This window comes from Rana temporaria, chromosome 2, assembly GCF_905171775.1.
Source record: "Rana temporaria chromosome 2, aRanTem1.1, whole genome shotgun sequence".
NCBI classification, from domain to species: Eukaryota; Metazoa; Chordata; class Amphibia; order Anura; family Ranidae; genus Rana; species Rana temporaria.
Genome location: NC_053490.1, coordinates 538,231,433 through 538,257,319, shown reverse-complemented (window position 1 = coordinate 538,257,319; position 25,887 = coordinate 538,231,433). Strand labels below are relative to the sequence as shown.

General features: G+C 46.7%; 1 protein-coding gene across 1 annotated transcript in view; it reads right to left on the bottom strand.

Moving 5' to 3' along the window:
- Window positions 1-25,887, bottom strand: part of SPAG17 (sperm associated antigen 17) — a 229,726-nt gene that overhangs the window by 19,906 nt on the left and 183,933 nt on the right. Inside the window, exons 34-42 of the mRNA XM_040339490.1 lie at window positions 21,438-21,565; window positions 21,168-21,350; window positions 20,401-20,514; window positions 15,783-15,837; window positions 14,357-14,459; window positions 9,125-9,227; window positions 6,131-6,242; window positions 2,831-2,920; window positions 65-225 (exon numbers count right to left, since the gene is read on the bottom strand). Of these exons, the coding sequence (XP_040195424.1) occupies window positions 65-225; window positions 2,831-2,920; window positions 6,131-6,242; window positions 9,125-9,227; window positions 14,357-14,459; window positions 15,783-15,837; window positions 20,401-20,514; window positions 21,168-21,350; window positions 21,438-21,565 (1,049 nt within the window). The remainder of the gene's footprint in view (window positions 1-64; window positions 226-2,830; window positions 2,921-6,130; window positions 6,243-9,124; window positions 9,228-14,356; window positions 14,460-15,782; window positions 15,838-20,400; window positions 20,515-21,167; window positions 21,351-21,437; window positions 21,566-25,887) is intronic.

The following is a 25,887-nucleotide window of genomic DNA, read 5'->3' as shown; positions in this document are numbered from 1 at the left end:
CTGACATATACCGCAGCGCTGTACAGAGGACACTGAGCCCGTCACCAGAGGAGCTTACACTCACCTTGGTATTCAGTACAGATGCCGGTTTCCCGCTGAGGATGGACGCGGGTAGTCTCACTTTCTCCCTCCGGGGGCGCCCCGTCACATCCGTATTCAGGTTTCGGCTGGGTGGGGGATACGTCGGAGGCGGGATCATCTCTGGCCAGACAAAGTTCACCCCGTCTGGAGGACGAAACGTACGTTTGGTTAAGGTGGACATTTTCCTTTCATTTACATTCCCACCATCATCATCGTCATTATTGTCGGGAAACAAAAACATATTATACATTTTTTTTTGTAAGGGGCCCAGAGGTCCCAGGACCCCCCCCCCCCCCAATTCGTGCAACCCCCCCGCTTCTCAATTCACGGCCCGCCTTGCTTCTTTGCTTTCATATATATATATATTTATTTATTTATTTTTTTATTTTATTTCCTTTTTATTTTTATTAAAGGGCCCAGAGGCCCGGAGGTGGCAACCCCCCCTTTTTTTATAAAAAATAAATAAATTTTCTTTTAAATTTTTTCTTTTTACTAAAGGCCCCCGAGGTCCCCAGGGCCCCAGATGGCAACTCCCCTTTTTTTATATTTTTTATATAAAAATACTTTTTTTATAATTTTTTTTTAATATATTTTTTTATTATTATTTTTTTATCAAAGGGTCCAGAGGTCCCCAAGGCCCTGCATTTTTATAACATGTTTTTTTTCCTATATATATATATATATATTTTCCTTTTTATTTTTATTAAAGGGCCCAGAGGTCTCCAGGGCCCCGGATGGCTACCCCCCCCCCCATTTTTTTATATATATATATATATATATTCATTTTTTTTTTTTTTTTTAAAAGGGACCCAGAGGTCCCCAGGGAACCGCCCCCCCCCCCCTAATTCGTGGCACCCCCCGCTTCTAAATTCACGGCCCCCCTTGCTTCTCAATTTTCTCAATTAGCGGTGGCACCCTCCCCGCTTCTCAATTTGAGGTGGCAGCACCCCCCCTCCCGGTTCTCTGCTCCAGGTGGCCCATGCCTGAAGCTGTGTGAGGGGCCCCATAATTTCTGATGGTGGCCCTGAGTACAGTGGCTCCCGACCGGAGCGGTCAGTTTTTTTTTGAGCAAACCCCCCCCAAAAAAGAAAAAAAAACCTGTAGAGTGTACACGGCATAAGGCTGGACAAAGAGCATTGTGGATGTTTCAAGGCGTTTAGATATTTGCATAACTCCTCCCAATACCCCGCCCACTGCTTGAATCAGGACTAAGAGGAGTACTGAGGCCGGGGGCTGGGATGTTTTTAGGAAACTGTGTACAGCCCCCTGCTGGCCCCTCCCACCAGCCAACGACAAGGGGTGGGCTGCCCTGGGCATGTGGTATCATGTGAGGTGGGGGGTCCCGCAAACATATTGGGGGACGGGGAGGGGATTGTGTTGGAACAGGAAATTTGGGGGGCACAGGGGGCAATTATTGTTCTAGGAAAGGAAATTTAGGGGGGTGTGTGCTAAGAGTTGTGATTTAAGGAGATTTGTGTCAAGAGGAGGGATGGTAGGAAGAAGTTTTGCACTAGGATGGGGTATTGGGGGGATTTGTGCTGGGAGGGGGGGCTTAGAGAGGTGGGGGGGGAGATGTGTACTAGGAGGGGACATTTTAGGGGCAGTACATGTGTGCTGGGATGGGCTGATTTTTTTTAAGGGGGGAAGGGGCATCTGAGATGGAGAATGGGGGGGGGGAATTTGTGCAGAGAGGGGGATTTCAGCCGGGGGGTGGATTTGTACTGGGGATAGAGGGAAAGCATTCAGATTCGTGCTCGTTTTTTTTTTGGGGGGGGGGGGTTTGCTGACAGATGTTGGTCATACATCTTGGGGGGGGGGGCACAGTTTGACATGTACGTCCTGGGCTGGGGGGTGTGCCAAGACTGGTGATTTAGGGAGATTTGTGTCAGGAAGAGGGATGGTAGGAAGAAGTTTTGCGCTAGGATGAGGTATTGGGGGGGTTTGTGATGGGAGGGGGGATTTGGAGAGTGGGGGGGGAGATGTGTACTAGGAGGGGAAATTTTAGGGGTAGAGGATCTGTGCTGGGGGGGGGCGATTTTTTTTAAGGGGGAAAGGGGCATCTGTGATGGGGAAAGGGGGGGGAAGATTTGTGCAGGGGGGGGGAAGATTTGTGCAGGGAGGGGGAAAGCATGCAGATTTGTGCTCTGTTTTTTTGGGGGGGGGGGGGTTGCTGATAGATGTTGGTCATACATGGTGGTGATTTAGGGAGATTTGTGTCAGGAGGAGGGATGGTAGGAAGAAGTTTTGCGCTAGGATGGGGGATTGGGGGGGGGGGGATTGGTGCTGGGAGGGGAGATTTGAAGTGTGTGGGGGGGGGAGATGTGTACTAGGAGGGGAAATTTTAGGGGTAGAGGATTTGTGCTAGGAGGGGTAATTTTTTTTAAAGGGGTGGAGGGGTATTTGAGCTGGGGGGATGGGTGGGGGGAGAGATTTGTGCTGGGAGTGGGGGATTTCAGCAGGGGGGTGTATTTGTACTGGGGATAGGGGGGGCATTCAGATTCATGCTCAGTTTTGGTGGGGGGGGGGATTTTTGCTGACACATATTGGTCATACATCTTGGGGGGGGGGCGCAGTTTGGCATGTTTGCCCTGGGCTCTGGGTGTCCTTGTTCCGGCACTGGATGGCAGTAAAAACGTGGTTCATTTGAGTGTTTTACCTCCTCCCCCCACCACCACAATATGAACCCTAAGAGAAATGCAATACAACTAAGGGGCTCCACAATGACCAGAAATCCCCATAATACCCTCACCTGTCTCCTGATCTGGTGATGTGCTTAGCACCGCGGCTCGTTCTCCATCCTTGCACTCCGCCAGTCTTTCCTCACCGTCCAGTTTAGAGCCTGAAGAAGGAGAACGCTCGTCTCATTCCAATACATAAGAGGAATATTCCTCCTTCCGGGAGAGTAGAAACCATCACTTTACACCCCATCAGCCACACGGACACCCAGGACAATGGTGTACAATGCAAAATATTCCCCACATTTTATAGAGCCATTTGTTCCAAATTGCCTACAGCTGTTCCGGGCTTTATGGCCATCATCGGCGCAGTCACTAGACATCTGCACTGCCGAAAATGTTTTATCTGTTTGTTACCGCTACATTCGTTTTTTTTGCATTTTTCGGAATTTCTGGAAATTCGAAGATTCAGAATTTCTGAATTGCGCAAATTCTGAATTTCGGAAATTCGAAAATCTAAATTTTCCGATTTTCGAATTTCCGATTTTTCTAATTCTGAATTTCCGATTTTTTTTAACTCTCGAATTTCCGAATTTGGAATTTTCTAATCTTCGATTTTCGAATTTTTAATTTTCAAAATGTCCTAATTTTAATAATTTTCCAATTTCCAAAATTTTAATATTCCGAAATTCCAAATTTCCAAAATCTCGAATTTCCGAAATTTCCAATTCTGAATTTCCGATTTTTTTAAATTCTTGAATTTTGAATTTTGGAATTTCGAATTTTCGAAATGTCCTAATTTAGAATTTTCAAATTTCCAAATTTCCGAAATTTAAATATTCCAAAATTCCAATTTCCAACATTTCAAATTTCCAAAAACTTGAATTTCCTAAATTTTGAATTTTCGAGTTTCCGAAAATTCAGAAATTCAAAAATGTGGAAATTTGAAATTTCGGAAATTGAAAAATTCGGGTTAGGGGTTTTAAAATTTAAAATGTCGAATTTCCGAAATTTCCAAAATTTTAATATTCTGAAATTCCAATTTCCGAAATTTAGAATTTCCAAAATCTCGAATTTCCGAAATTTCTAATTCTGAATTTCCGATTTTTTTAAATTCTTGAATTTCCGAATTTTCTAATCTCCGATTTTCTAATTTAGAATTTTCAAAATGTCCTAATTTAGAATTTTCAAATTTCCGAAATTTAAATATTCCGAAATTCCAATTTCAAAATTCCAAAATTTCGAATTTCCGAAATTCCGAAAATTCGGAAATTCAAAAATTTGGAAATTTGAAATTTCAGATCTTCGAAGGTTAGGGTTTTAAAATTTAAAATGTAGAATTTTCAAATTTCCGAAATTCCGAATTTCCGAAAATTTGAAATTTCCGAAATTTGAAATTTCGAGTAATCAGAAAATTCAGAAATTGAAAAATTCGGAAATTCTGAGATTTCAGAATTAACGAATTTGTCAAAATTCGTTAAACTAACTCGGAACTAAACGAATTGCACATGTATAGCAGTTACTGTCTTACTGGGTCCCAAGCCGTACTCCACAGAAGCCATGGAGTCCATAAACCACTTGAAGACCAGGCCCTTTCCTGGCAATTTTTGGTTTGCAAGTTAAAATCCGTATTTTTTGCTAGAAAGTTACTTCTAACCCCCAAACATTATAGGGAATAAAATTGCCATCATTGCAATTTCTTTAGGTCCACAGTATTTATTTTTCTGCCTTTTGGCTAGGTGGACCAGAGCGCCTTCTCCTATATGGAGATTTAGACACCTAATGGACTCAGGGGAAGGTTCTTCCTCCCCGGGAGGGGGCCAGGAGGTGCGCTTAGTATAACTATGGGTTTGGCACCCCACTGTGGGAGTCAGCACTAATCCATGACCAGGGGCGGACTAACCATTTGGGCACTGCCCGAAGGCCCTATACCACTAGCGGGCCCCATCAGGGTTGCCAGCCTCAGTAAAACTAGGGACAGTGTGTAAAAAATTGTGTTAAAAAAATGGGAGCCCCATAATCTCCTATTGCCCGGATGCCCCATAATCTCCTATTGCCCGGGGGCCCCATAATCTCCTATTGCCCAGGAGCCCCATAATCTCCTATTGACCAGTGTGTGTGTGTGTGTGTGTGTGTATATTGTGTGTCCGTATACTGTGTATGTATACTGTATGTGTGTGTGTGTGTGTGTGTGTGTGTGTGTATACTGTGTGGTCCCATAATCTATTGCCTGGAGGCCCCATAATCTCCTATTGCCCGGGAGCCCCATAATCTCCTATTGCCCGGGAGCCCCATAATTTCCTATTGCCCGGGGGCCCCATAATCTCCTATTGCCCGGGGGCCCCATAATCTCCTATTGCCCGGGGGCCCCATAATCTCCTATTGCCCGGGGGCCCCAAAATCTCCTATTGCCCAGGAGCCCCATTAATCTTCTATTGCCTGGGGGCCCCATCATCTCCTATGGCCCTGGGGCCCCATCATCTCCTATTGCCCGGGGGAGCCATAATCTCCTATTGCCCGGGGGCCCCATAATCTCCTATTTCCCGGGGGCCCCATAATCTCCTGTTGCCCGGGGGCCCTATGAGTTGTCAGTCCGCCCCTGGCCATGACCCCACCTGTCTCAAGGGTTGTCCCAAAATCCATACCAGACCCTTATCCGAGCATGCAGCATGGGATAGGGTGCTGTAATGTTGATAGGGACAAGGGCCTCTTCCCCACAACCCTGGCCGGTGGTTGTCGGGGTCTGCAGGGGGCTTATCGGAATCTTTAACAAAGGGGGATCCCCAGATCCCAACTCCTCCCTCTATGTGGATGTGTATGGTTACATTCTGCAGCCCCCAGAATTGCTCCAGAAATGGGATACTGTACCATCACCCTGGGATTGGTGGGCTGAGGGTTCATATTTACTCATCTAAAACAGTGGTCTCCAAACTGCCGCCCGGGGGCCAGATGTGGCCCTTTGCTTTCCTTTATCAGGCCCTTGGACTACTATTCATCCCACTAATACAAGACACTTTTCCTCCCACTGACACCAATAATAGGGCATGATTCCTGTCCCTGACACCAACAATGGGGTACTATTCCTCCCCCTGATATCAAAGATGTGATTCATGGGGGAGGGGGAGCGGGATCTGGGGGCCCCTTGTTAAAGGGAGGATTCCAAATTCCGATAAGCTCCCCTTACTTGCAGACCCCCACAATCACATCCCAGGGTTTTTGGAAAGAGGCCCTTGACCCCATCAACATATCCCCCACCCCGTGTTCTCTGTATTTTTTGTATTTTGTATCAATTTACTTTCAGAAAATTACATCCAATGAACTGCTTATAATACAGTCAGGAGGCGGGGCAATTTGAAACACTGGGGGACACACACCTGACTCCTCCTCCTCGACACTGAGCGCCAGCTCCTCCTCCGTATCCTCATCCTCCTCCCAGGCGGTAGAAGACGGGGGCAGTTGGTTGGACAGGGCGTCCATGTCTGGAGACTGAGAAGACAAGAGGCGCTGGTTATATACAAATAAGTGGGAGGATCATAGGACATCCTACAAGACACTCCTTTGGAAAGGCAGGTAGGCAAGGCCAGACTTACCATTGGGCTTGACTGGGCTCAAGCCCATGGGCCACGGCCAATAGGGGGCCCCTATTGAATGCACCACGGGAGGAGGAAGCAGGAAGAGGAGCTAAGAAGTCCATCTAGTGATATCCCACCCCCCGCTCAGCAACCATGACCAATCGGCGGCACCCCCCCCCCTCAACAACTTTGTTCGGGCGGCGGAACCCCCCCCCCCCTCCAGCTCAACAACTCGGTTGTTCAGCGGATCCACTACCGCCCCCCCGCTCAACAACTTTGGTCAGGCCCGGGGTGCAGAGCCCACCCACTTGTGTGACAACAGCAAATTAATATTCACTATTGTCTTCCTGCTTCTCCTACCCGATCAATCGAAAAGCGGGTTATAAGACGCAATTGGCCGAGAGAAGAAGTGACCATATTGGCTGAGAGCAGGGGGGGGGGGTGTCCGAGGTGGAGATGCAAGGGGAAGCCACCGAAGCTGCCCATGGCCTGAATGGTGTACGTGCAGGGCTGATGTACAGATGATCAACCGAGCAACAGCGGGAGGGTGGGGGGTTTGACCGACTGACCGAGTGAGGGGGGGGTTGGAAGTTGTTTAACAGCCACTTCCCGTCTGCATGCACTCACTTCCACTTCCCGTCTGCATGCACTCACTTCCACTTCCCGTCTGCATGCACTCACTTCCACTTCCCGTCTGCATGCACTCACTTCCACTTCCCGTCTGCATGCACTCACTTCCACTTCCCATCTACATGCACTCACTTCCACTTCCCGTCTGCATGCACTCACTTCCATTTTCCGTCTGCATACACTCACTTCCATTTTCCGTCTGCATGCACTCACTTCCATTTTCCGTCTGCATGCACTCACTTCCACTTCCTGTCTGCATGCACTCACTTCCATTTTCCGTTTGCATGCACTCACTTCCACTTCCCATCTGCATGCACTCACTTCCACTTCCCGTCTACATGCACTCACACCCACTTCCCGTCTGCATGCACTCACTTCCACTTCCCATCTACATGCACTCACTTCCACTTCCCCATCTACATGCACTCACTTCCACTTCCCGTCTGCATGCACTCACTTCCACTTCCCGTCTGCATGCACTCACTTCCACTTCTCGTCTGCATGCACTCACTTCCACTTCCCGTCTGCATGCACTCACTTCCACTTCCCGTCTGCATGGACTCACTTCCAATTTCCCGTCTGCATGCACTCACTTCCACTTCCCGTCTGCATGCACTCACTTCCATTTTCCGTCTGCATGCACTCACACCCACTTCCCATCTACATGCACTCACACCCACTTCCCATCTACATGCACTCACACCCACTTCCTGTCTGCATGCACTCACACCCACTTCCCATCTGCATGCACTGACACCCACTTCCTGTCTGCATGCACTGACACCCACTTCCCGTCTGCATGCACTCACTTCCACTTCCCGTCTGCATGCACTCACTTTCACTTTTCTCGTCTACATGGACTCACTTCCATTTCCCGTCTGCATGCACTCACTTCCATTTTCCATCTGCATGCACTCACTTCCACTTCCCGTCTGCATGCATTCACACCCACTTCCCGTCTGCATGCACTCACTTCCACTTCCCGTCTACATGCACTCACTTCCACTTCCCGTCTACATGCACTCACTTCCACTTCCCGTCTGCATGCACTCACTTCCACTTCCCGTCTGTACGCACTCACTTCCACTTCCCGTCTGCATGCACTCACTTCCACATCTACATGCACTCACTTCCCATCTACATGCACTCACTTCCACTTCCCATCTATATGCACTCACTTCCACTTCCCATCTACATGCACTCACTTCCACTTCCCGTCTACATGCACTCACTTCCACTTCCCGTCTACATGCACTCACTTCCCGTCTGCATGCACTCACTTCCCATCTGCATGCACTCACTTCCCATCTACATGCACTCACTTCCACTTCCCGTCTGCATGCACTCACTTCCCGTCTGCATGCACTCACTTCCCATCTGCATGCACTCACTTCCCGTCTACATGCACTCACTTCCACTTCCCATCTACATGCACTCACTTCCACTTCCCATCTACATGCACTCACTTCCACTTCCCGTCTACATGCACTCACTTCCCATCTGCATGCACTCACTTTCCGTCTACATGCACTCACTTCCCGTCTACATGCACTCACTTCCCGTCTGCATGCACTCACTTCCACTTCCCGTCTGCATGCACTCACACCCACTTCCCGTCTGCATGCACTCACACCCACTTCCCGTCTGCATGCACTCACACCCACTTCCTGTCTGCATGCACTCACACCCACTTCCCGTCTGCATGCACTCACACCCACTTCCTGTCTGCATGCACTCACACCCACTTCCCGTCTGCATGCACTCACTTCCACTTCCCGTCTTCATGCACTCACTTCCACTTCCCATCTGCATGCACTCACTTCCACTTCCCGTGTGCATGCACTCACTTCCACTTCCCATCTGCATGCACTCACTTCCACTTCCCCATCTACATGCACTCACTTCCAGTCTGCATGCACTTACTTCCACTTCCCGTCTGCATGCACTCACTTCCACTTCCCGTCACCATATAACAGGAAGTGCCTGAATAAGGACCTTCATGGTAGGACCAGCATCAGTGATTATTTTAATGAAAAATGGAACTTTACATTAAACAAATACCTTTTTTAGTGTATCAGTCTACAAATGGGGTCTCATCACAGCTCTTAGTGCTTGTGGAAGTACATCAGCAATATTGTAGGAGGGGCCATGGTGGCCGGATCTCACCTGGTTCTGGAGGAACTGCTGAGCCATCTCGGACTGGAAGTATGGAGGGATGTCTCTGTTCCTCATAGCGGACAGGTTATCCTCCTTTTCCTGGATCTCCAGCCTGAGGATACAACATACTATGAGTTCAGTCTATCCATGCTAGAAGACACCCTTCATCTCCGAGCCTTTAACCCAAATCAAAGCCCATCCTTACCAACAGGGGCATAACCTTCACTCACTGCACCCTGACATCCCCCACCACTGCACTACAAACACCCCAGCAGGATGTTCTTTAGATGGCTTTGGCTTCAGTGGTATGTCTTTGGCTCGTCTGCATTCTTGGGTCTGGTGTCTCTCATCTTCCTCTTGACAATACCCCACAGATTCTCTATGGGGTTTAGGTCAGGCCAGTTTACTGGCCAATCAAGTACAGTGATACCATGATACACATTTTTCGGCAGTGCACGTGTCTAGTGTCATGCATTTTAAAAATGTGTGACTCTCACTGAGAATGTAAACCAACCAAACCTGAAGTGCTCCGGGCCCCCCCCCTCCCCCAAGGTCTAAATCTGGCTCTGACCTGAAAGACGACTATCTGCTCTGTTAATGTAGCGCTCACCACTTCTGACAGTTTCCTACACCAGAAACTTAGATAATTGCCCCGAAATACAAAAAAAAACGAACAAAGAAAAGACAGTGGACCAAATCCACGGTTTAAATTTGAAAGTGTAATGTTCATTCTTAACCACTTCCCGCCCGGTCAATGGACAACTGACGTCCTGCAGGATTTCATGCCGGCGCGCGCACGTGGGGGAGCGCAGGGCGGCGATCGGTGATGCAGGGTGTCAGTCTGACACCCTGCATCTCCGATCTCGGTAAAGAGCCTCTGGCGGAGACTCTTTACCACGTGATCAGCCATGTCCAACCACGGCTGATCATGATGTAAACAGGAAGAGCCGTTGATCGGCTCTTCCTCACTCGCGTCTGACAGACGCGAGTAGAAGAGAGCCGATCGGCGGCTCTCCTGACAGGGGGGGTTTGCGTGGTTTGTTTATCAGCGCAGCCCCCCCTCGGATCGCCACACTGGACCACCAGGGAGTGCCCCCCGGTGCTCAATAGAGCACAGATTGCTAAAAAAAAAAAAAAAAAAAACAATAAAAAAAATTGAATACAATCAATGCCAATCAGTGCCCACAAATGGGCACTGACTGGCAACATGGGCACTGACTAATGATGCCCAGCAGTGCCACCCCTCAGTGTCACCCAGTGTACATCAGTGCCACCCAGTGTCCATCAGTGCCACCTCTTAGTGCCCATCTATGCCCAGTGACTGGCAACATGGACACTGACTAATGATGCCCAGCAGTGCCACCCCTCAGTGTCACCCAGTGTACATCAGTGCCACCCAGTGCCCATCAGTGCCACCCATCAGTGTCGCCCATGAGTGCCGCGAAAGAGTGCCCAGTGCGCCTATGAGTGCCCATCAGTGCCACCTCATCGGTGCCCATCAGTGCTGCCATATCAGTGCCCATAATTGAAGAAGAAAACTTACTTATTTACAAAAAAATGAACAGAAAAAAAAAAAATATTTTTTTCAAAAATGTTGGTCTTTTTTTAGTTGTTGCGCAAAAAATAAAAATCTCAGAGGTGATCAAATACCACCAAAAGAAAGCTCTATTTGTGGGAACAAAAGGTAAAAATTTCATTTGGGTACAGTGTAGCATGACTGCGCAACTGTCATTCAAATTGCGACAGCGCTGAAAGCTGAAAATTGGCTTGGGCGGGAAGGTGCGTAAGTGCCCGGTATGGAAGTGGTTAAGTAATTGGCCATCTGCTGGTCAATACCCAGTACTGCAGCTCGGATCTCTGCTATGCACACCTGCCTAACCAATAAAGCTTAACTAGACTGCTGGACATTCAGTCTGAGCCTATTCATTAGATTAGTGTGTCTGCTCAAATCCAGGATGGTCTGTATAGAAAATATAATCACCTGATACAACACAGCTCTATTCTTATTTATTGTATTCATGACCCAATAACGCTCCCCCTCCCCCCCAGGTGTCATCGATACACAACGTATAGGACAGTGTCTGGCAGGATCACACAGGGAATTCTCCACGTTGGGACAAGTCCGCTCGGATGGTGACCATGTGTGAAGAGAGGGATTATGGGGCACAGATGTGAAGAGTTGCAGGCACATATTTCATAATTGTGGTGTTGGGGACGCTATAATTAGCTCAGGAATGTCGATCGTTCTGTACAGACACAACAAGACGATCTATAAATGTGCTCTCCATGCCGGGCTGAGGGGTCGGTAGAAGAGGTGGCCGACTTGGGCGATTTAGCAGGAGAGGGGTAGAAAAATGGCAACCTACACTGCTGAATTAGTGCACATTTGATTGGGGGAGGGGCATACGGTGTTTTCAAATTTGGTTTCGGTGTTCTGTCGAGAAGTGCCCCCCATCGAATAGTGCCGGAAGGAGCCGCACTCCAGCTGAGTTGGCGATCAGCTGGAGTGACGTCCCAGGGCACAAGCGCACATCGTAGGAGGTATCTCTCGATGGGAGATACCATTTCACGGGAACAATTTAAACCTGTACAAACAGGGGGGGGGGGACCGTTGTTTTCACATTGGGCCTCTCTGTTATCCGCCCACCAGCACCAGTGATGCAGAGTCTGAGAACTGCGGTCTCCCCCCGCTGTTTGTACAGGTTTAAATTCTGCCCGTGAAATGGTATCTCCCATCGAGCCATACCTCTTACGATGTGCGCATGCGCATGCGCCATGGTTACGTCAGCCCAGCTATGACGTACGGCGCCGTTTGTCCCGGGCACTATTTGATGGGTGGGGCACTTCTCGACAGAACATCGGCACTGTGTGCGCCTCTCCTAATCTGACCACTGAACAGGTATATATACTGTACCTCGTGTACAGTTTTCTTAACCACTATTACGAGACATGGGCACTGCCAAAAAATGTGTTTGTTTTCGTTTAGTTTTTCGGGATATTCGTTATGATCGAAATTAGAAAATTTGTCAATTACGCATTTTCTAATTTACGAATTTTCTAATTTACGAATTTTCTAATTTACGAATTTTCTAATTTACGAATTTTCTAATTTACGAATTCTCTAATTTACAAATTCTCTAATTTACAAATTCTCTAATTTACGAATTTTCTAATTTACAAATTTTCTCACTTACAAATATTCTAATTTACAAATTTTCTAATTTACAAATTTTCTAATTTACGAATTTTCTAATTTACAAATTTTCTAATTTACAAATTTTCTCACTTACAAATTTTCTCACTTACAAATATTCTAATTTACAAATTTTCTAATTTACAAATTCTCTAATTTACAAATTTTCTAATTTACAAATTTTCTAATTTACGAATTTTCTAATCTACGAATTTTCTAATCTACGAATTTTCTAAATTAGAAAATTCGTAAATTCATAAATTTAAAAATTTGGAAATTCTAGAATTCAGAAACTCGAAAATCCGAAAAATTCTAAATAATAACTAACTAATAATAACTAAGTATTAAATTACAGGTTTTGAAATTTCCTTTCAAATTTGGTTTGAATACGAATTTATCCAAAGTTCCAAATTATCCGAAATAACGAATGCTGCATTTAAAAAAATGGAACGGAATGAATAATAACAAAAAAAGGTTTGATTATTATTATTGTTATTTATTATTATTTATTTGTTACATTCCATTTGTTTAGATGCGGCATTCGTTATTTCGGATAATTCGTAACTTCGGATAAATTCGTATCCATTAAATTCACCAACAGCCAAATTTGAAAGAAATTACAATACCTATAATTTAATAGTAATTTAACCGCTTAAGACCCAGACCTTTAGGCAGGTAAAGGACACGGCCAGTTTTTGCGATTCGGCACTGCGTCGCTTTAACTGACAATTGCGCGGTCGTGCGACGTGGCTCCCTAACAAAATTGGCGTCTTTTTTCCCCCACAAATAGAGCTTTCTTTTGGTGGTATTTGATCACCTCTGCGGTTTTTATTTTTTGCTCTATAAACAAAAATAGAGCGACAATTTTGAAAAATTCTATATTTTTTACTTTTTGCTATAATAAATATCCCCCAAAAATATCTAAAAAAAAATTTTCCTCAGTTTAGGCCGATACGTATTCTTCTACATATTTTTGGTAAAAAAAAATCGCAATAAGCGTTTATCGGTTGGTTTGCGCAAAATTTATAGCGTTTACAAAATAGGGGATAGTTTTATTGCAATTTTTTTTTTTACTACTAATGGCGGCGATCAGCGATTTTTTTCGTGACTGCGACATTATGGCGGACACATCGGACAATTTTTACACATTAAAAATGCATTGTTTACTGTGAAAATGACAATTGCAGTTTGGGAGTTAACCACAAGGGGGCGCCGAAGGGGTTATGTGTGACCTCATGTCTGTTTCTAACTGTAGGGGGGTGTGGCTGTAGATGTGACGTCATCGATTGTGTTTACACACAGCTCTCCCCATTCTTCAGCTCGCGGGACTTCAGCGGATATCGGGTCCGCAGGTCCCGTGGTCACGGAGCTTCAGGCCGGGTCTCGGGCGCGCGCCCGCAACTGGGCACTTAAAGAGGACGTACCTGTACGTGCTTGTGCTCAGCCGTGCCATTCTGCCGACGTATATCTGCAGGAGGCGGTCCTTAAGTGGTTAATAGTAATAGTTAACTATTATTGCAGATTTTCAAATTTTCGGATTTTCGTCCTTTTGAATTTTTGTTCTTATTTTCACATTTTGAATTTCCGAATTTTCCAAAACTTCAAATTCCCGAATATTCGGAAAAACAGGTTTTTGTTAAGTCGGATATTTTCGAATGAACAAACTTGTCGAAATTCGTAAAAAAAAAAAAAAAAAAAAAAAAAAAAGAATTAGAAACAAAACGAATTGCAGAGGTCTAACTATTACCGCCAGCTCCCAGCTGATGATCACTGTCACGAGAGTAGCGATCACGGGACAAAGCAGTCAGGGAAATCCCTCCCTTCTGCTTGTAATACAGAACAGAGAGGTGGAGTCAGCAAGTAATAAAATAAATTGAAAAAAATGTGCAGCTGAATCATTCTTCTTTATGAGCGTAGTCAATTGGTATGTCGCTACAAAGTTACAATGTACAGTCTGAAAACTTCAATAAAAAGACAATGTGAACTAAAAAGTATCCCTGAAATGGGCTCTAAGAATTACAGTAAAGATGAGACTCCATGACTGTTACCTGAGTTCATCCCAGTCCTGCACGCTCCGCTGTGGTTTGGCCATCGGCGGGGGTGGGGGTGGTGAAGGAGACACAGCGTTCTCATACAGACTGGTGATATCTCCTGGAAACAAGAAAAGCTTTGACATAATGTACATTCTTGAATGAATACCCTTCATATGAGTAAATGAGCTTTAGAACAAGAACTCACTAATCCCTGTAGCTTCAGACACTGTGCAGTAATTCATCCTCAAATTTGACAGCAGAAGCACAGAAGTTACTCAGATTGGGTTTTTTTAGCAGCTGAGCTTCCCCTGCTCTCCCCTCCCAACACTGACTCAGCAGTTCTAGCTTTACCCCTCGTAGCATTGACTCAGCAGCTCAGATCCTCCTTCTACCAGTAGTGACCAATAGCTCAGCTCCCCTTCTACCCCTTTCAAGCAGTGACTCAGCAGCCCACCTTCCCCTGCTCCTCTCGCTCCTCATTCCGGTAGTGACTCAGCAGTGATGCCAAGTAGTGATGCTAAGCTCCTTCTGCTCCCCCTCCAAACAGTGACCCAATAGCTCAGCTCCTCGTTAGGCCTTTTCAACTGTGACTCAGCAGCTCAGCTTCTCCTGCCCCTCCCACTCCTGATTCCAATGATGACTCAGCAACTCAGCTCACCCTGTACCCTCTCCCAGCATTGACTTCCCCTGCTCCTCCCACTCCCCTTTTTCAGTAATGGATTTAGAGCTCAGCTTCTCCTGACTCCCAACCCCAGCTCCTCATTCCAGTAGTGACTCAGCAGCTCAGCTCACCCTGCCCAGCATTGATTCAGATGTACAGCTCCTTCTGCTCCCCCTCCCATCAATGGCCCAATAGCTTAGCTTCCCTTCTAAGCTGTGACTCTGAAGCTCAGCTTCCCCTGCCCGTCTCACTTCTGATTCCAATTTTTACCCAGCAGCTCAGCTCCCCCTGACCCACCCCCCAGCTCCATATTCCAGTAGTGACTCAGCAGCTCAGCTTACCCTTCACCCTCTCCCAGTATGGACTTCCCCTGCTCCTCCCACTCCCTTTTTCCAGTAATAGATTTAGCAGCTCAGATCCCCCTGACCCCCCATCCCAACCCCTCCAGGAGTGACTCACCACCACAGCTAATCCTGCTCCCCCTCCCAGCAGTAACATGGCAGCCTTGAAACCTTTAATATTTAATATAAAATTAGAGTATGAGGACTAGGATGTGGCACTGAACTGATGAGTGAATGACCCAGCACCTTTCAGAAAATGGCTAGTGGAGGCAAACTCTCAAGGCAAGGGATATCTTAAGGGTTCCTCGATCCTTTAAAAATCCTATCAGGGGTCCAGACTCAGAGTCCCCCTCCCCCCCTCAGTCAGAACTTTAACTAGAGCTCTCCTCTAACACCGCAGAAACCATTTATACAGCAAGAGTAAATCAAATATTCTTACCATGAATGAGCTCCAGGCTGGGAGTCGGTGGGGGTTCCCGGGACTCCGGCAGTGACTGTCAGATGATAAGGAATAACATTAAAGGTCATCTAGAGGAGATTATCCGCATTTCAAGCCCCGTGTCCCTCTTCTGGCCAAATCTCAACATTTATGGCAAATTTAAATTTTCCTGTTGAGTTATCTTTGATACAAACAGTGATTAGAAGAGTTCATGAACAATCAACATTCAGAGGTCTTATCAGCATCATGGGAGTCATGAATGTTTCAGTCCTTGTAAGTTTCGTCTGACATATGGACCTTCTACAAGTCAACCACAAGCTATGCACTTCAAGTATTTTGGTCATCGTATAATCACCACCACCACCTCCTCTTTCATATGCCCATTCTTTCCCACCAGTGAGTGGCACTCCGTACCCATCCCCAGCCTAGGGCCAGCACAAGGTAACAGTAACCACTTCTCACTAGACATGTGCAATTTATTTAGTTCTGAATTATTTTTTTTAACGAATTTTAACAAATTTGTTAATTGCGAAATTTTTAAATTTCCGAATTTTCAGATATCCCAAATTTCGAATTTCCGATTTTTAGAAATTTCCAAAATTTTCGGAAAAATGGAATTTCAGAAATTCAAAGATTCGAAATTTCAGAGATTTGAAATTTTGGAAATTTGAAAATTCGAAATTAGGAAACTCAAAATTTCCAAAATTCCAAAATCGAAAATCGGAGATTAGGAAATCATAAATTCGAAAATTCGAAATTCAAAAATTTGAAAATTCCGAATTAGAAAATTGGAAAATTTGGATTTTTGAATTTCCAAATGTTCGAATTCTCGAATTTACCGAATTACCGAAAAAAGAGAAAGGAATGTAAGGAAAACTAACAATTTTTCGGCAGTGCGCATGTCTACTTCTCACTACCTCCTGCTTAGTTTGCCTCTCCTGCACCACTATTACTTTCATACACCCCTTCTTCACCCCAGTGTTCATCACCTTTTCATCCCTTGTTCAATCTCAGACTAGTACCAGGTCCAGCAGGGTAACTGTGAACTCTTCTTGTTGACTCTCAGTGTCTGCCGGGACAGAGGCACTCCGTACCCAATTCCAGCCCAGGACCAGCACAAGGTAACAGTGACCACTTCTCACTAGACATGTGCAATTTGTTTCGTTCCAAATTCGTTTTTTAACAAATTCATTAATTCCGAAATGTCAGAAATTTTTGAATTTCAAATTTTCACATTTCCGAAATTTAGAATTTCCAAATTTTCGTAAATTCGGAATTTGGAAATTCGAAAATCCGAAATGCACATGTATACTTCTCACTACCTTGTCCTCAGTTTGCCTCTCCTGCACCACTGCTACTTTCTTACACCCCCTTCTTAACCCCAGTGACCATCACCATTCCATCCCTCGTTCAATCCCAGACTAGTACCAGGACCAGCGCAGGGTAACTGTGAACTCTTCTTGTTGACTCTTTCTCAGTGTATGCCGGGACAGAGGCTTTTGGAGGGGACTGAATGCTGGCCTCTTGCCTACCGATCATGGGCTCTGGCATTTTGGAGAACGGTGCCCTTTGTGAGCTGAATGCCTGGGGACCCTTGAGATGGTGTTACTTTGGATTTAGGTCCATGTCCCCCCAGGACACACAGACTCAGGGAACCCTGTATATGTCTTATTAGATATAGTGACCGATTCATAATGTTGGGACACATACTGTTAAAAGATGCTGATGTCAACTCCAGCTACCTGTCTGTCTGTTGTCTGCTATAATGAAAATGAGTCTAGTGTGGCTTCTAAGAGTCTTTCACCCATTGTTGGTTGTGCCAATTAACCCTGCAATTGTATGAAGGAGTACTGTGTTGATATGTATGATAATGTGTATTGTAGTTACAGCATCACATCGGCTGCTTTAAGGGATTAGTTAATTAGCTCATGTTAATTTATGTTTCTAGTTACAGGTGTATTGTTAGTGTAATATGAGCAGGAGGGTGGAACCTCCTCCTCAACTGTATACAAGAATTTATTCTTGTTCTAATAAACTGTCGGATGTTTTACCCTACACTTAGCTAAGACTAGTGAATGGGAAAGCTAAGGGGCCTTGGATTGTGTGGTACCGGACAGAGGAAGGATTTACGCGGACAGACTCATCTTGAGTACAGGGGTCCGTCACACTCAGCTTGCCTTTTCTGCACCATTTCATACACTTCATCTTCACCCCCACTCCCCGTCACCTCTCCCTAACCCATCCCAGCCTGGTACAAGGACACACACAAGGCAACTGTGATCTCTTCTCATTGACTCTTTCTCAGCTGGCCTTTCCTGCACCACTTCATCTACACCCCACTCCCCATCACCTCCACCCTACCCATAACCCATCCCAGCCTGATACAAGGACACACACAAGTGTAAGAGAAGTCCGACTAACAGATGCGCACGGGCACACCAGTGTGTGTACAAAGAAGGACCAGTATTGGCGCATGCGCGGGGGCGTGCCAATGCGCGCACGTGCACATATGGGCGATAAGTAAGCCTATTTAAACTGAACCCTGACACATGAACATTGCTGAGTAGTCTTTCAGCTAGTGCCTGTTTACCTGATCTGTTCCAACTTTCTGTGTCTTGACCCAGCTTCACCTGAACCTGCTCCTTGACCTCCGCCTGCCTACCTGATCCCGGCTGGTGTTTGACTCCGCTTCTGTCTGTATTCCTGTACCTTGCTGCCCATCTGTGTACCAAACCCGACCTGTGTCCCGTCTCTGCCACTGGTTTGGGTACCTGATCTGTCCAGCTGTTGATGACCCCCTGGCTTACATCCCGGCTACGCATCCATCTGCTGATCCAGTGATACAGAGCTCCAGTTATCAGAGCCTGCCCAGCGCTCTTCAGCCACCTGGTTCCTGCCAAGGCCCAGCCAGCGCCATCCACTGCATCAGCCCTCGTGCCACTCGATGTCCTTTACTCCCCGCCATCACTACCAGGGGTGTTGGACAGGAGGTGCAAGAGAAGCTCCCTCTCCAGCTCGATCTCCACCAGGTACGTGACAACAAGGCAGCTCTTCTCATTGACTCTTTCTCAGCTACCCTCATCTTCACCCAACTCCCCACCCTTTAACCCATCCCAGCCCGGTACAAGGACAACCACAAGGTAACTAAGATCCTCCTCTTACTGCCTGTTTCTCATTTTACTACTCCTACACCACTGCAAACTTCATAAATCCCTTCTCTACCCTGTGAATATCCCCCCCCGCCACTCTCAAATCTCACCCAATGCCTGCCTGGTACCAGGACCAGCACAGAGTAACCGTGATTACCTCTTACTATCTTCTCAGTTTTTCTCTTCTCCAGCACTTTCTTGTTCTCTGCCTGAATGACCATCACCTCTTCCCACCCTCACCCAATCCCAGCCTGGTATCCACACCAACACAAAGTAATGATTACTCACTTCCACTTCCTCTTCAGCTTGCCTCTCCTCCAGCACCTCTTTCTTTGTACATCTGTCATGCCTTCAGAAAGTGTTTCTTATGTGCTTTTGTTGAATATGCTAATAGATGTAAAGTAAATTGTAATATCGCCATCTAGTGGCTCTTTTACATACTTCGCATCTGTGAATAATTTACTGAAGGTAGATAGAGATTGTTGCTTAAAAGCCACCTTAGCTTCCCATAATTCCACTGGTCTATACCATGAGGTCTTAGAGACAACCCCCAGTATTTATCTTCCTTTTTCACTACCATCTACCTTTTTCAGAGAACTCCACACCTATTCAGCTGCAATTCTAATGTCAGCCTAATGGAAACATCGCCGGTATGTTCATAATCCCTTTTCCTAGTGAGACTAGTGTGTTAGGACTGTATATTGTGTATATTGATTGTGTGTTATTTCTTTTATTTAAGTTTTACTCTAACTTAACTTCCCTGCAATAAAAGTTGAAAAAAGGACCTTGGACTGCCTCAATGAGTTGTTAAAGGGTCACTAAAGGAATTATTTTTTTTAGCTAAATAGCTTCCTTTACCTTACTGCAGTACTGGTTTCATGTCCTCATTGTTCGTTTTTGCTTTGAAGTAGCTGTAATTCTGCTGTGATCTCCACACTTCCTGGTTGCCTGTTTCCTTATAACCATCGTACTGGGAGATTTTCACGGTGGTCTAAGCTGTCATTACTGTGTGTCTAAAACTCCTCAGAACCAATCAGATTCATTTTAAAAACAAAACACTGCCCTGGATTTGTTTGTTTTTGTATAGTGAGTCTTCCCGACTCACCTCTCACACAAAACTTCATGTTAAAAGGAATCAGTTAACTTGTATGTCTCTATACCCTGTAAACAGTCATTTCAGCAAAAAATGTTTTTTCCTTTAGTGACCCTTTAAGGGAGGAGAGTTAGCTGTCTGTCTAATTATATCTCAGCCACATATAGTGAGGGCAGAACAACATCCCTTCTTCACCCCAATGCTCACTGCCCCTCTCCATCCATCACCCAATCCCTAACTTGCACCAGAACCAGCTCAAGGTAACTGTGACCTCCTCCTTCTACTACCTTCTTCTCAGTTTGCTTCTCCTGCACCATCCTAACCTTCATACACCCCTTCTCTACCTAAGTGCCCATCATATCTCTCCACTCCTTACCAAGACCAACATGAGTAGATCAGCAGCTTTGCCCTTTTCCTCTTCTGTCCTGGGCTCCTTTATATTTAGTTCCTGTAAGTCTTTTTCCTGCTTCAGAACTTTATCGATGTACCGCTGGGGACCAAAGAGAACAAAACATTGTCAATACTGTGTAAGTGTTGTCCTCTGAGTGTGGCTGGCAGAGGCTGTATGGTGGACAGTTTCTACCCAGCTTCTAACATGGCTTCAGACGAGCCTTCAATGTTTCCAATGTCTGTTGCACAAAGTTGCTTCAACCTGTTTTCCTATTGGTAACAACAGTGGTCCGTGCCTGTACAATGTGTGTCAGCACAGCCTCTTGTAGTCTTCACTAAAGGCCAGTGGCGTAGCGTGGGGGGTGCAAGGGGGGCCACCGCCCAGGGCGCAAAATTTAGAGGTGTGCTGTCACGAGTGGGGAGAGGAGGGAGTGCCAACAACAGATGGGACATAGGAACATATGCATGATGTCACCACTCCAGGCTTTACCAGTCATTATCAAGCATGCTCTCCTCTTCCCTACCGCCACAGCTTTCTCACACAGTGGATCATGTGACCAGACTAAGACTAGCTAAAAATAGGTAAGTCCACGGGTCAGGGGGCGCAAATTACTTGCTTCGCCCCATGCGCTGACAACCTACGCTACGCCACTGCTAAAGGCCCATGTAACAGGGTGGCAATGCAAAAATGCAACTGGGAGACAGAGATACAGCCTTCTGTAAGACCAGAACGTTCGGGATGACATTGGTTACCTTCAGTGACAGCTCCAGCCTTTCCCGCACCTCCGCGTTGATGGGTTCATACTGACGGAGCTGACGTATCCTCAGGACATCGGGGCACTTGAGTATTGGTGGCTGAACTCTTGTCACCTCTCTGTCACCGATACGGAGGCCTTTCCATACGCCAATCCCTAGTGGAGGCCCGGGAGTCTTCCGCTGAGAAAACACAGCAGTCAATGAGTGGGGTCCATGCAAAGGAATTGTCCCCCGAATAATAATTCCCTTCTGTCCAGCTACACATACCTCAGAGGAGGGGAAGGTGTCCCACTTTCTGGAGAGGAGGTTCGGGGGTACAATGTTGTTTAACTCTTTCTTCATCATCCACGGGGAGGTCCGTGAGAACGGCTGAAGGACTGTGATGGTCTGGACACCTGAGAACCATGAAAGGTTTTGTTATATGACCCAGACAATGAAATGGTGCCGAGTATACAGAAGATTTCCTGCACTCCCATACATTAAATGACTGAATACATATTACCTCATACTAGGGTATGTTTCGGTTACTCATAACTGATGAAGTGGCTTGGAGACGCTATAAAATATCTTCAACATTAAAGAACAAGATATACCACGACCTGGATCAGAGGCGTAGCTTGAAGCTTGTGGGCCCCGATGCAAAAGTTGACCTGCTTTGCCACCACCGCCACTTCCACCATGCGTGCAGATACATCCACCGCACGCCAAGATACTCAAAGTGGCTTAAGAGTTTTGAGTTCCCAGAGTTCCTCTTTACATCAGAGGACAGGGATCACCGCTGGTGAATCAGAGGACAGGGATCACCGCTGGAGAATCAGAGGACAGGGATCACAGCTGGACGATCAGAGGACAGGGATCACCACTGGAGAATCAGAGGAGAGGGATCACCGCTGGAGAATCAGAGGACAGGGATCACCGCTGGAGAATCAGAGGACAGGGATCACCGCTGGAGAATCAGAGGACAGGGATCACCGCTGGAGAATCAGAGGACAGGGATCACCGCTGGAGAATCAGAGGACAGGGATCACAGCTGGAGAATCAGAGGACAGGGATCACCGCTGGAGAATCAGAGGACAGGGATCACCGCTGGAGAATCAGAGGACAGGGATCACTGCTGGAAAATGAGAGGACAGGGATTACAGCTGGAGAATCAGAGAACAGGGATCACCGCTGGAGAATCAGAGGACAGGGATTATACGCTGGAGAATCAGAGGACAGGGATCACCGCTGGAGAATCAGAGGACAGGGATCACCGCTGGGGAATCAGAGGACAGGGATCACCGCTGGGGAATCAGAGGACAGGGATCACCGCTGGGGAATCAGAGGACAGGGATCACCGCTGGGGAATCAGAGGACAGGGATCACCGCTGGGGAATCAGAGGACAGGGATCACCGCTGGGGAATCAGAGGACAGGGATCACCGCTGGGGAATCAGAGGACAGGGATCACCGCTGGGGAATCAGAGGACAGGGATCACCGCTGGGGAATCAGAGAACAGGGATCACCGCTGGAGAATCAGAGGACAGGGATCACAGCTGGAGAATCAGAGGACAGGGATTACAGCTGGAGAATCAGAGGACAGGGATTACAGCTGGAGAATCAGAGGACAGGGATTACCGCTGGAGAATCAGAGGACAGGGATCACCACTGGAAAATCAGAGGACAGGAATCACTGCTGGAGAATGAGAGGAAAGGGATCACCGCTGGAGAATCAGAGGAAAGGGATCACCGCTGGAGAATCAGAGGACAGGGATCACCGCTGGAGAATCAGAGGACAGGGATCAACGCTGGAGAATCAGAGGACAGGGATCACCGCTGGAAAATCAGAGGACAGGAATCACTAATGGAGAATCAGAGGACAGGGATCACCGCTGGATGATCAGAGGACAGGGATCACGGCTGGAGAATCAGAGGACAGGAATCACCAATGGAGAATCAGAGGACAGGGATCACCGCTGGATGATCAGAGGACAGGGATCACGGCTGGAGAATCAGAGGACAGGAATCACGGCTGGAGAATCAGAGGACAGGGATCACGGCTGGAGAATCAGAGGACAGGGATCACCGCTGGAGAATCAGAGGACAGGGATCACAGCTGGAGAATCAAATAACAGGGATCACAGCTGGAGAATCAGATGACAGGGATCACAGCTGGAGAATCAGAGGACAGGTATCACCGCTGGAGAATCAGAGGACAGGGATTATACGCTGGAGAATCATGGGACAGGGATCACTGCTGGAGATTAAGAGGACAGGGATTACAGCTAGAGAATCAGAGGATAGGGATCACCGCTGGAGAATCAGAGGAAAGGGATCACCGCTGGAGAATCAGAGGACAGGGATCACAGCTGGAAAATCAGAGGACAGGAATCACAGCTGGAGAATCAGAGGACAGGAATCACAGCTGGAGAATCAGAGGACAGGGATCACAGCTGGAGAATCAGAGGACAGGGATCACAGCTGGAGAATCAGAGGACAGGGATCACCGCTGGAGAATCAGAGGACAGGGATCACCGCTGGAGAATCAGAGGACAGGGATCACCAATGGAGAATCAGAGGACAGGGATCACCGCTGGAGAATCAGAGGACAGGGATCACCGCTGGAGAATCAGAGGACAGGGATCACCGCTGGAGAATCAGAGGACAGGTATCACCGCTGGAGAATCAGAGGACAGGGATTATACGCTGGAGAATCATGGGACAGGGATCACTGCTGGAGATTAAGAGGACAGGGATTACAGCTAGAGAATCAGAGGATAGGGATCACCGCTGGAGAATCAGAGGAAAGGGATCACCGCTGGAGAATCAGAGGACAGGGATCACAGCTGGAAAATCAGAGGACAGGAATCACAGCTGGAGAATCAGAGGACAGGAATCACAGCTGGAGAATCAGAGGACAGGGATCACAGCTGGAGAATCAGAGGACAGGGATCACAGCTGGAGAATCAGAGGACAGGGATCACCGCTGGAGAATCAGAGGACAGGGATCACCGCTGGAGAATCAGAGGACAGGGATCACCGCTGGAGAATCAGAGGACAGGGATCACAGCTGGAGAATCAGAGGACAGGGATCACCGCTGGAGAATCAGAGGACAGGGATCACAGCTGGAGAATCAGAGGACAGGGATCACAGCTGGAGAATCAGAGGACAGGGATCACAGCTGGAAAATCAGAGGACAGGAATCACAGCTGGAGAATCAGAGGACAGGGATCACAGCTGGAGAATCAGAGGACAGGGATCACAGCTGGAGAATCAGAGGACAGGGATCACAGCTGGAGAATCAGAGGACAGGGATCACCGCTGGAGAATCAGAGGACAGGGATCACCGCTGGAGAATCAGAGGACAGGGATCACCGCTGGAGAATCAGAGGACAGGGATCACAGCTGGAGAATCAGAGGACAGGGATCACAGCTGGAGAATCAGAGGACAGGGATCACAGCTGGAGAATCAGAGGACAGGAATCACCGCTGGAGAATCAGAGGACAGGGATCACCGCTGGAGAATCAGAGGACAGGGATCACCGCTGGAGAATCAAAGGACAGGGATTCACAGACATGTATACCCTAATACATTCTGCGTGTTAGCTGTCACCAAAACTCTCCAAGCTATGGGAAGACAGCAACAATACTTGTAAACAATCTGCCTGCTTAACCTTCCCCTATAATATGCATATTAGAGGTGGTATTTGGTCCATCCCTGCCTACCTGGCACCTCCTGGGTGGCTCTCGCAGGACAGCCATTGCTGATAAAATGTAAAAAAAAATTGGGCAGAGTAGACAGATGACTATAAAAAAAGAAAAAAACTCTCACCAGTACTTTATATAAAGAGAGGGAAAAATTATTTGCTCCCCTGCTGATTTTGTACATTTGCCCACTGACAAAGAAATGATCAGTCTATAATTTTATTGGTCGGTTTATTATAACCGTGAGAGACAAAATAACAACAAAAATATCCAGAAAAACGCATTTAACCACTTAACCAGTTAAGCCCCGGACCAATATGCAGCCTAAAGACCCAAGGTGTTTTTACAGTTCGGGACTGCGTCGCTTTAACAGACAATTGCGCGGTCGTGCGACGTGGCTCCCAAACAAAATTGGCGTCCTTTTTTCCCCACAAATAGAGCTTTCTTTTGGTGGTATTTGATCACATCTGCGGTTTTTAGTTTTTGCGCTATAAACAAAAATAGAGCGACAATTTTGAAAAAAATGCAATATTTTTTACTTTTTGCTGTAATAAATATCCCCCAAAAACATATATAAAAACATTTTTTTTCCTCAGTTTAGGCCGATACGTATTCTTCTACATATTTTTAGTAAAAAAAAATCGCAATAAGCGTTTATCGATTGGTTTGGTTTCTCTTAAAAGGAGTGCTCCTAATCTCAGCTTGCTACCTGTATAAAAGACACCTGTCCCCAGAATCAATCAGATTCCAATCTCTCCACCATGGCCAAGACCAACGATCTGTCGAAGGATGTCGGGGAGAAGATTGTAGACATACACAAGGCTGGAATGGGCTACAAGACCATCGCCAAAAAGCTTGGTGAGAGGGTGACAACAGTTGGTGGGATTATTCATAAATGGAGGAAACACAAAATAACTGTCACTTTCCCTCGGCCATGGAAGATTTTACCTTGTGGAGTTCCAATGATCATGAGAACGGTGAGGAATCTCAGCTGGGACCATCGTCACCAAGAAAACAATCTGTGACACACAA